The sequence below is a fragment of the Pundamilia nyererei genome, unplaced genomic scaffold, assembly GCF_000239375.1.
Source record: "Pundamilia nyererei isolate P.nyererei 1_Seehausen unplaced genomic scaffold, PunNye1.0 scaffold00034, whole genome shotgun sequence".
Lineage (NCBI taxonomy): Eukaryota > Metazoa > Chordata > Actinopteri > Cichliformes > Cichlidae > Pundamilia > Pundamilia nyererei.
In genome coordinates this window covers 1906873-1917586 of record NW_005187435.1, presented here as the reverse complement: position 1 = coordinate 1917586, position 10714 = coordinate 1906873, and the positions used below count along the sequence as shown (strand labels likewise).

Below are 10714 nucleotides of genomic sequence, written 5' to 3'. Positions count from 1 at the left end.
ACACTGTTTTTTTTGGGGGGGGGGGATTTGAGCTCTGGTCAACAAGATCAATGGTGGTATGAATTTTGAATACAGTATCATACTGCAAGTGCAAAATTGGCCTTTATTTTGTTTGGGGGGGGGGTTGCAACATTGATTGTGAGTGGGCTTGACTAAATAAGGCAAAAAAAAGTTATGGTGCTGTAAACAAAACGCGTTACAAAATCTGTAGCTCATTTTTCTATATTTGTGCCGCAGGTTTTGATGAGTGTTTTTCTTTGTTTTTTTTGTAGTGCACAAGTTTGAAATGCTGTAAGAACTGTTTTTTGTTGTTTAAATTAGACTGCATACTTTGAAAAACCATTCAAGCATTATATTTGTAACAAATCAAGGTAAGGCATACAGTATTTTAAGATCTTTTTTCTTTTTAAAGGCTGCTCATAATGTCCTTTGCTAATCAACATCAAATATTTCCATCTTACATTTATAGCTCTAGGTGGATGTATTACAAGTAAAGGTACATTTAGTTTACTGTGTTTTGTATGTTTTATAAAAACTACCACTCCTGTTTCACTGTATGAATTATTTTCTTCCCCCACAACAGGAGTCTGTTCTCACATTTTAAGCTAATCATCCATTATCTCTTTGCTAATTTCTTTGACATACACTGGCTATAAGGATGAAGAAAGCACTTGTATTTAACTTAAAGTCAAAGATTTGAGATTGATAACTGTGGTTAGTTCTCATTGTGGCAAAACATGGTGTTTGACGGGTCTTTGATTGCAGAATTGTTGCCAAAAGCTTCACAGTGGAGCCTTGACTGGACTTTGACTTTGGTTCATATTCGGATGGTGACGGTAATTAATTAAAGAAAGCAAAAAAAACAAAACAACTTATTTGTATGATTTTTTTTTTTCCCCCCTTATCCCACCTCATCATCTACCTTAGGTATTTTAAACGCTGGTAAAAACTGAATAATCAACTTGATAAAACCATGAAATGGCTTTGTTGCATTTTGTATTTGCCATGTTCTCATGATTAACAATAACAGTGAATGTTGCACACAAAGCACTACAGAATAAACTGGATTTACTTGATTGTTGTTTTTTTTTCAGTGTTGTCAATTAAAAAATATAGCAAATAGGATGTGTAAAAGTTGTTTTGTGTTAACTATACTGGGTTTACTCATGGCTAAATGATTTGAAATTCTGCAGTGCTTGAAGAACAAGGTAAAACAAACTAACAAAGAGTTAAATAGTTTTCAGTTTCCCTTGTGAGACAGGTCAAGCTGAGATGATACTTTGTTGCTGCCATGCTTTAATGGGTTTTAAATAAATCTTTAAGCTATTTTTCTTTAAATGGTTTGATGCAAGGGGACAAAGAAGCAGTGTGAAATTTAAAGGTTAGAATCTTTTTGTACATAAATACAAATGGGAAGTAACATAGATAATGCTAATTAATAATTATTGTGATATTACTGTGACAACTCTATTATCTTATGACTTTATCTAGTGCATTGCTACTAAAAATAAATCCCAACTGGCAAATTTACCCTAGTCCTGTGCCATCATTGTCGGATTACACTACCCGCATGTTATTTTAAGGAACATCTACCCTTTCATAATAGGATTTAGGATTAATTTACTTACTGTTTGACCAACAGTAGCAGCTACCACTGCTACAAAACACAAAGCTCACACACAGCCTAGGAATTAGATTTTGTGTTTTTCTTTTAAATAATGTGATATTTTAATGTTTCATAAAACACTACAAACCTCTTTAACTCTACAAATATTTCATATACAACACCCCATTTACAGCTTTACAGTTTGTTATTTTGTTTTATGTGCGTTTCAAGACTTGCATAAAGGATGCAATTCATGCAGGAATCAGAAATGTACTGGTTCAGTGTAGCACCCCCCCGAAACGACAGCTACCAAAAAAAAAGGGAAAAAAATCACTCCACTTACGGAAGTTAACACCAGCTGAAATTCTAACTTCAGCTTGCAGTGAGATTTTGGCTGTGTCCCACATCTGAGCTTTGTTAGCAAATAAGGTAACTAATGTGCGTTAGCGCTTGCATAAATAAGACTTTTTTTATTTGTTAAACTAATTGGCAACAGTTTTTGATTACACTTAAATTGTTCACTCCCCAGTTCCTACATGCTCAATTTGCAACTTTTTCTTAATTAGGAAGTGAACTGAATGGATTGGGCTCGGAAGTATTTGCGTATTTGGTTTGGCAAATTTTAACCTGGTTGTGTCTTCCAGGATCGAACCGTGGGTGTTAAACCACGACACTATAGGAAGCCCCTTTAGGATGCCTTTAAGGTGGTATAGCCTCTGAGCTAAACGCTGTAGCGACCCTTTGTAAAGCTTGAAGGTGGTGTACTGCTGCATGAACAAGTAATGATTAACTGCATCACTTAATTACTTAAAATCACGTAGTACCACCCCACCGACACACACCCACCCAGATCACTCGTGCAGTATCAGTGAAATGTAACTTTCTAGCTATGCATCGTCTGTGCTGTTTGAATCAGCACTGTAGTAAACAGCACCTGTTCTCTTTCCTAATAAATACATTAATAATAATTAAGGAGAAGAACGACAATAATAATAACAATAATAAAGTTAACTGAAAAAAATATGTGAAGCGCTATCTTTTTAGTCAACACTTTTTAGAGGATATTTCCTAAATGTTCACCCAAAGCCTGACGCCCAAAAAATAAAAACATAAAGAATACTTTAATACATATATACATGGAGGAAGAGCATTAAATGTTTGAATTACTTCCAGTAACGAGCCGTCCTGGCAGCATACGTCTGACAGACAGAGGCAGCAATGGTTTACATTTGTTTGTTTAAAAAAAAAAATGAAAACGAGGACTCGCGGGGCTTAAGGAGGATGTGGCTTCTGATTGGCTAGAAGCTTAAGGGACAAAGTCCCTCTTCCAGGTGTCTCTGAGTTGCGCGCTCACCTTGACTTCAGTTGCACGCGGAGCAGGATATGAGAGACGACCGTGCACGGACAGGTACGCCTATATTTACTTAAAAACTAAAGCTCTGTTGTAAATAGGGTAAGGAACAGTTAGCATATTTTTCATTTATTGGATGCTATTTAAATAATTTACTGCTCGTGGCAGTTATTTTATGTTTTTTTTTGTTTGTCAAGTGTTAGACTTAAACTTAACCGGTATTTAAACACTTTTCGGTGAAGGGGTTTTATGGCGGTTTGGGGCTAATAATGTTAGTTACAAAAGATAGGCTTGGATTCAGTAATTAATGTGAAGGAAGTGGGTTGAAGCCTGGGTACAGTGGAGAAAATGATAATAACCCCTATTACACAACATCCTGCACAGAATTCATCGAAGGTAATAAAAACTTAGCCAGATGCTCTTTTACAGCCACAATGAAAACAACGCTGTCATTGCACCACATTTTCCAAAGAATCTGACACAGCAGTTTATTGCTTTGACTTGTGCATCATAGTCTTGTGATAGCTAAACTCGCCCAGTTTTTGTTTTTGCCTACTGTTGATAGGATAGGTGTAACTCACTTAAAGAGATAACACTTTGTTAGATATGAACCTGAAGAACATTTATCTACAGTATGATTTGTTTTGGGGGTTTTTTCAGAGTAAGGGTTATAGCAGAGTGACTGGGACCTAATAAGCAGATAAAAACGACAAATGTGAAAAGGTTTTTCAAGCCAGTCAAAAATCACAATAAACGTTAACACTGAACTTACATTGTTCAGATTCATATCCTGACCTGGGACTTTGCGTACTGATGTGGCCATAGGGATTTTTACAATTTTAAAGGGATGGGATGGCATGGCCAACCACGAACAGTGGACAGGAGTGCTTTTGTGCCTCCACTGCCCTATTTGGCAGACCTTGCATCTCAGGTGTTGACACTTATCCAAAAGTGAATTTCTTTTCACCAGGTCCAGACAGGACTTCCTTTATTCTCAAATTGCAGCTACGCTACTATACCCATATAAACGAAACATTGAACAAAATTTCCAAATACAAAGCTGAAACTGCTTTTTTAAAACAGGTGTCATATAGCCTTCAGGAGACTGATTGCTTCTGCTTTCCACTCCCTCTGAAATTGATCCGGTAAAGAGAGATTAGGAGTGGCATGCAGGTTGTAATCCAAGTCACATGTAGTAAGAGGACTAGTTAGATATCTGCTAGAAGCTCACCGAGCTATGATAACCTGCATTTGTCAATTTCAGTGCTTACAATAAAGCTGTGCCCTTGCTGTTCTTTAGCTGCATGATCAGGTATGAAGTCCACAGTTATGCAGGTCATATTTGGATATTATAAAGTTTATATACATTTTCTGTGCACAATGTTATCTATCAGTTTTGACTCAAATACCTAACATCAACTCAACCATAGTGTACACACAGGATTACAGTTATACTGTTATAAGACCAATATCATTCAAATAACCACAGACTAATTTTCATCTCTGATTGATGAAGCTGTACGCTTCGCTTATTTTTATAGTTGACTGTTTTAAAAGGTAGTTAGCAACAGTGATCTGGATATGAACACAGTCCTTTGGTGCTGATTGCCATTTATAGATAAAACTGTCTTTCATATCTGGAAAATGTGCCGCTTAGTTGATGTCACGCTGCACAGATGTTTAATTATTTTTTATCAACATACCAGAGAATAAATTCCTTTACAGTTAGCAGACAATGTGAGCACATAGAAATTACATGAAACATGGTCAGACCCAATGGTCAATGCTGTGCTGTTTGCGTATAAAATGGCTTGACTTATATTTCCTGATTTTATTTGTTTTGCAGGAAAAGTTTTAGCTGCGCCTATGATTGTCATTAGCATTGATGTATCATTATCACAGCGTCGAATATGACCTATTTTGCTTTCTATTCAACAATTTGGTTGATTTTTTATGAATTATAAAACAAAAGATATCAAAAAACATCCTTACTCATTTGTCAAATGATACCTTTATACGCTGTTAAGAAATTCCTACAAAAGGTTAAAACTAGGTAACACAAATGCATCTATGGGGTAAAACCTTGTAAGGGAGATACTTGTGAAGGACAGTGTTTTCTATGGTGCTGTTGAAAATGGTCTACAGGGCCATAAAGAATTAATAGCAGGGAAAAAATGTGGAGAATAATTAATATATCCCTTTTTTTTTAAAAAATAAATCTCTTACTTTGCTAAGAACAGTTTCAATAGTAATTTTACTCTGTATTTCAGATTGAAACAACAGGGTGTGTCACTAACTGTGGATAAGTAGGGCACTAAGATGCCCATAAGTGATACCTGGCCAGGTGACACCGGAATGGAGACAATGAATGGCATGGAGAGTGCTGGCAGCTGTGACAGTGTGGTCAGTGTTAATTCTGGCTTCGTAAGTAACCAAGTTTACCCTCTTCAATCTAAGAATATGTACACTAGTAATAGCACAAAACATATACGAAACAACTTGAAGTAGTGAGGCAAAACGATACTTGTAACAGCTGTAACATAAAAGCTAAAAGTCTATTTCTTTTCTTAGAGAGGATTTCTATCTCTCATTGTGGATTTCTTTTCTAAATGAAAGCCCTGTTTTAATGCGTTTCAGAGTGATGATAGTCTGGAGCACTTGTCTGCTGAGGAGAGGGCCTGTCTCATGTTTTTGGAGGAGACTATTGAGTCTTTGGATACTGAGGAGGACAGCGGAGTCTCCAATGACGAGCCTGAACAACTGCCCAGCTCCAGCAACCTTGCTACTAAAGTGGCTAATCTGTCAGCTTCCATGAGCAAAAGCAACCTTGATGGTGAGTTAATCTCTGGGAACAGATGCAGAATTAGTGACACATTATTTAGTGAAATGCTCTAGGTAGGTGTACAGAATTTCTAGTGATAAATGTGTACTTGTTTGACTTCCAGATTCACAGACATCAACCAATCACCAGAAACCAATCAACAAACATTTTGATGCCAGGCCCATGCACGGCTACCTGGTTCCCACCCCTCTTCTTGTTGCAAGCAGTACTTCCTGTTCTGTACTCGGTACTAAACCAGGCACTCCTGCAGTCAAAACCACCTCCTCTAAGCCTCAGTTTACATCTAAAAACAACAAACCAGGATACAAAGACAACCAGAAAGCAGTTTTTCGCCCAACATCTTCAGAGGCTAATGTTATACCTCCTTCCACAAAACCCTCAGTGAGGACAGCTGAGGGTCCTTTACCTAGAGGACCTCTCTCCTACGACGCACTTGTACATTTGCGGAGGAGTGCCTCCACAAAGAAGACCCCTTTATGCCCAACAGTTGATCATACTATAGACTCAGAAAAACGCCATTCTGCCCCGGTGGAAGGCCCAACACTTGGAAATCTCCAAAGATCAGACAAATCCCAGTCAGAGGTTTCCAAGTGTAAGAAAGGTCCTCCAGTTGTTCCCCCAAAACCCAAAAAGTTTCCCACCAACATATCTGCAAAAACTCAAAATGAAGAATCTATAATATCAGATTCTTCATACAGTGTCAAGAATGTAGCTGATCCCCAGGTGGTGAGAGTGGAAGCTTTGCAGAAGCTGGGCCTCCTGAAAGGCCAAGAGGCAGAAAATGATAAAGTAACCCCACTGCCTACACCCAAACCTAACTCCTCCTTGGGTGTAACAGCTGACAAGTTTACAAGAGGTCCAGCTAATAGTAATCCATCAAGGAGCCAATCATTTTGTAATGCTCAAGTGCCAAAAGAGTCCAATAACAGGCCTCTGCAGACCAGTGCCAATTTGCGTCAGTACACCAAACATGACCAGCGGCCTGGGTCTGCATCACATCCTGCTCAATCCAAGGGGAAGAGGACGGCTAATCTGGAGCAGTCTGCCACCCTGGACAACTGTAGAAGTAGTGGAAACACCTCTGAACCGCAAAGCATCAAATCAGCCAAACCAGTGACAACCACCAGGACCACCACAACAGCTCCCCCAGTACCCCAGAAAACCTCAAACTCAGTAGGCTACACCGTGATGGTGGTGCCTGGGATGGGAGGTGATCGAAAAGAGGCTCTCAAAAAGCTTGGACTGCTAAAAGACTGAAAGAGCAGATGCCTGCTGGCATAAATGCAATGCTCAGAAAGAAGCACAAGCACACGATCAGCTTAAAGAGAGTTAAAGCGTTAAGTGGAAATCTGGCACACGGCACTTTGTCAAATAAAAGCAGGAGAGGAAGCGTTTAAAGGGCCATACACTTATGTTCTGCACTTAAAATATACAACACATAGTCATCTAAAGACATTTTTTTATTAAAAATACAATTAAAAATGCACTCAGAAGTAACAGAAACTGCACCTTAAATTTTCTAAATCCAGAGCATCAGTGTATGAAAATAGTATCTTAATGTATTGCAAACCTAACAAAATTCTGTTATATAAAATTTAAACTCTATTGGCTATTGGCACAGGTACTAAATCAAAGACACGGATAAGGGTGTGCCAGAACTGATATCTTACTCATTGTTTTATAAATCACAAATGTGCCTGCATGTTGATTTTTCTTAGAGCAAATCCTCAAAGCACCAGATCAGTTCATGCAGTCTTTTAATATTCTAGCATTTTTTTTTTCAAGTTTTGCGGGATAATTTTCAATACTTATGTCCAACACAAGAACTCATGCACCAGTCGTTCTTCAGTTTCTTTCTACTACTGTTTTTTTTTTTACAGTGTACAGTAGATTAAAGAGTGTTACACAGCCTTCATTGTGTAACACTGAAAATATGAAACGAAAAACAACCATTTAATTATTTGTGTCTATTCCACCATTGATATAAATGTCACTGAAAATAAAGTTTTTATCTAATATACTGCATTTTAAGCCATCTTTTTTTTCCTTATTGGAAGTTGGGCTGTGATAGCAGCACCCCAGACTACATTGCGGATCGAGGTCACAGAGTGCTAGGGCAGGTTGCGTGCAAACATCACCAATGAGCTTCAAACCTCCTCCATGAGTTTCCTTGGCCAAGTACTTCCTGTATGTGTGTTTTACACTCACATTATGCATCTTCTCAGCGCTACGTTCCTTTGTTCACGGCAAGCCATTTGGTTTTGATGGAGATTGCCAGCACTGGTCGTCATAGATACACACTACCATTATGCACTATAAGTTATAGTGGCCCTGTACTTTTGTCCATATAGTGTATATAATTTCTCCAGTGAGCTCTGTGTCTTCCACAGGGTTTCTTCCCAGTTGGATATGTCCAGAAAACCTCCAAAAACAAGGGGTCCAGGAGGCATCTTAATGTCTGAATGATCTCAACTGGTACACCTCACTTCCTCAACCTGTATCTAAGGCTGAGCGTAACTAACCTTCATGGGAAAAGTCATTTTGGCCACTTGCATTCATTTCCTAATTCTTTCTCCTCTTTAAATAATAAAATCTTAATATTTGCAGATAAACATTCCAGATTACACCAGTCCATTTGGCTCTGTTCAAAAAGCAAAAACAACCAACACTATACATGAGGTTGGTTTTGAGTGTTAACCCTACTGTTACTCTTCATTCACATCAGTGATGGCAGAGTGTTGCCCAAGGACATTTCAGCACATGGGAATGCAAGCTGTGGTTGTCTATATTCAGCCTGAATGTCTTGATTAATAAGCGAACCCACAGATCCCCGAGGCAAAGCTTTATGACTGTATCCCTGCAGTCTTTACCTCTCTCCTGTTACAGAAAGGCTATCAGCCATACTGCTCATCTTACACACCACTCAGATGATGGAAAAGCCTGCTCAGCCGTTCGTCCATAATCCTATTATCTCTAGCTCCACCTCTGTGCAAACTTAGTAGCCCAGCACTTCCCTGTCTCTATTTTCTTGGAACACTCACATGTCACACTTCTAATTTCTCCTGATGGATTATTTGAACGGCATGATATCTGTTATGCAACGGTCCTGAAGAGCCCAGATTAGCTCGTGGTTAATTATTGCAGAAGGATATTAGAGCTGTGTTATCGCTCAGTAAAGCAGCAGGTCTGCCAAAAGGTATCCGTGTCTATGTCTATTGTGTCGCCACAATAAATGATGTCAGACTCTGAAACGGACACAGTTGTCTGCTAGTGTCTTAATTGTTGCTTAATGTTGTCTGCGAGCAACATTAAGCAACAGACAAAGAAATCAAGCCAGTGTCAAAATGAGAAATAAGATAGTCACAGCTGCAGGAAGGATCGAGTTAAACAGCATTTTTTTCTGCATGTCCTGCAACCTTAAGAGGACTGACATCATAATAAACTTTTCAATATTTAATTCTTATGATTAAAAACTGCAACAACAACTTTCTGTCTCACATATGTTATTTGCATTTAGATAAAGAATCTACTAATTAACATCACACCAAAACCCACACTGGTGACCAGAGATGATGTGTAACATGAGATAACCATATCCTAGCATACTGCTGCCTTGACAACAGCTTTCCTGATCCATTTGTGACAGCAGAGTACTACAGTTTGACATGCAGGCTGATATTATTTTAGATATTATTATTTACTACTGTTTATAATACACTGGAGTCAAGTTTTAATGGCTTTTTTGTAAAGTAATTGAAATTAAACACATGAGACATCAGTTAATTTGATGTCATCTGTTCTTGACAAGTATTTTAAATGCTGGGTAAAAAAAAAGGAAATCAGCAACATTACAATGCAAATATTTTAATATTAAAGAACCTAACTCAAACAAACATTAAATTATGTCTTGTGCAAAAAAGAAAAGAAAAACCGAGGAAGCATCATACAGTAGGTAGCAATGAGTTAAAAATTAACATTAATAATTAAAAACTCATGACGCAAATGGACTTGTAACATCGGCAATAAATGGGTCCTGTGTAAATCTAGATAGCAGCCGTCATAAAAGCATACACTGATTCACAGTCAGATATACATATACAACACTTATTTTTTGATGAGTCATCAAAAGTGTCATTGTAGAAAACTGCAAATATGTTGGTCACAGTCCATTTAAGTCGCCTCATTATGGATGTGAGATTTGCTTTTTTTGCGCTTCACTTTACCGTTGGACACTGGGACATCCAGCGACTCCAGACGGAAGGGGCGAGGCAGGATGGCGTCTGAGCTCACAGACAGATTCATGTTAGAGCCACTCACGGAAAGGTGGCCTGCCACGTTAACTAGCGGAGGAGAGGGGACGGCAGCAGGAGAAAAGACAGACAACAGTAAAAACTAAACAAAAGTAAGAAAGTGAAAAAGAAGAAAACTCTAACTAATCTAAAACTAAATGGTCTCAATAAGTAAAAATATAAAATATACAAAAAAGGTAAAAAAAGAAGCCAAAACTTAAAATGCTCAGAGAGATAACCTAATGAAAAGGCTTCCCAAATGCAATACAAAAGTTTACTGTAACAGTATTAAGTGTAGTACGTGATTATTTTTTGTTCCTGCCAGTAAGGTTCTAATGAAAAGCAGAAACACAAGATCACAGCATCCAAATATGTTGCTAAATAAAAATGAAATAGCATTCAACAGCAGAGCTAATTCACTAATTTAACTGGTAATATGTACTAATTAGAAGCCCGCAGTTTCTTTTCTCACCGTGGGCTTTTGCGGTGTCACTTCCGAGGAGCTGGCTCGCCCTCTTTGACTTGAAGTAGCTGCTGGCAATATTCTCACTCTCACTTCTGTCCAGCATTTGCTTGTACCTGTCCTCCTCCACCTGCTAAAACAGAAATGAAGTGCTGTTTTAGTT

At 38.2% G+C, this 10714-nt stretch overlaps 2 protein-coding genes across 3 annotated transcripts in view; one reads left to right on the top strand and one right to left on the bottom strand.

Moving 5' to 3' along the window:
- Positions 1-2951: 2951 nt before the first annotated feature.
- On the top strand, positions 2952-7769 carry zgc:158258 (specifically androgen-regulated gene protein). The gene is made up of 4 exons (XM_005729705.1): positions 2952-3014; positions 5228-5381; positions 5595-5790; positions 5903-7769. The coding sequence occupies exons 2-4, from the start codon at positions 5277-5279 to the stop codon at positions 7054-7056; spliced, it is 1455 nt and encodes a 484-aa protein (XP_005729762.1). The 5' UTR covers positions 2952-3014; positions 5228-5276; the 3' UTR covers positions 7057-7769.
- A 1914-nt stretch (positions 7770-9683) lies between these two features.
- Positions 9684-10714, bottom strand: part of kif17 (kinesin family member 17) — a 12405-nt gene continuing 11374 nt past the window's right edge. Inside the window, exons 13-14 of one of the 2 annotated variants that reach the window (XM_013909982.1) lie at positions 10561-10684; positions 9684-10139 (exon numbers count right to left, since the gene is read on the bottom strand). In XM_013909982.1, the coding sequence (XP_013765436.1) occupies positions 10641-10684 (44 nt within the window). In that variant the 3' untranslated portion in view covers positions 9684-10139; positions 10561-10640. Of the gene's footprint in view, positions 10140-10560; positions 10685-10714 lie in introns of those variants that run through there. The other variant, XM_005729704.1, reaches the window with a different exon arrangement.

Bases quoted from the DNA above. Each gene is read 5' to 3' on its own strand.
- zgc:158258 (XM_005729705.1), top strand. From the start codon at position 5,277: ATGCCCATAAGTGATACCTGGCCAGGTGACACCGGAATGGAGACAATG. The intron at 5,382-5,594 runs GTAAGTAACCAA...AATGCGTTTCAG, and splicing joins TCAGTGTTAATTCTGGCTTC to AGTGATGATAGTCTGGAGCA. The intron at 5,791-5,902 runs GTGAGTTAATCT...TTTGACTTCCAG, and splicing joins GAGCAAAAGCAACCTTGATG to ATTCACAGACATCAACCAAT.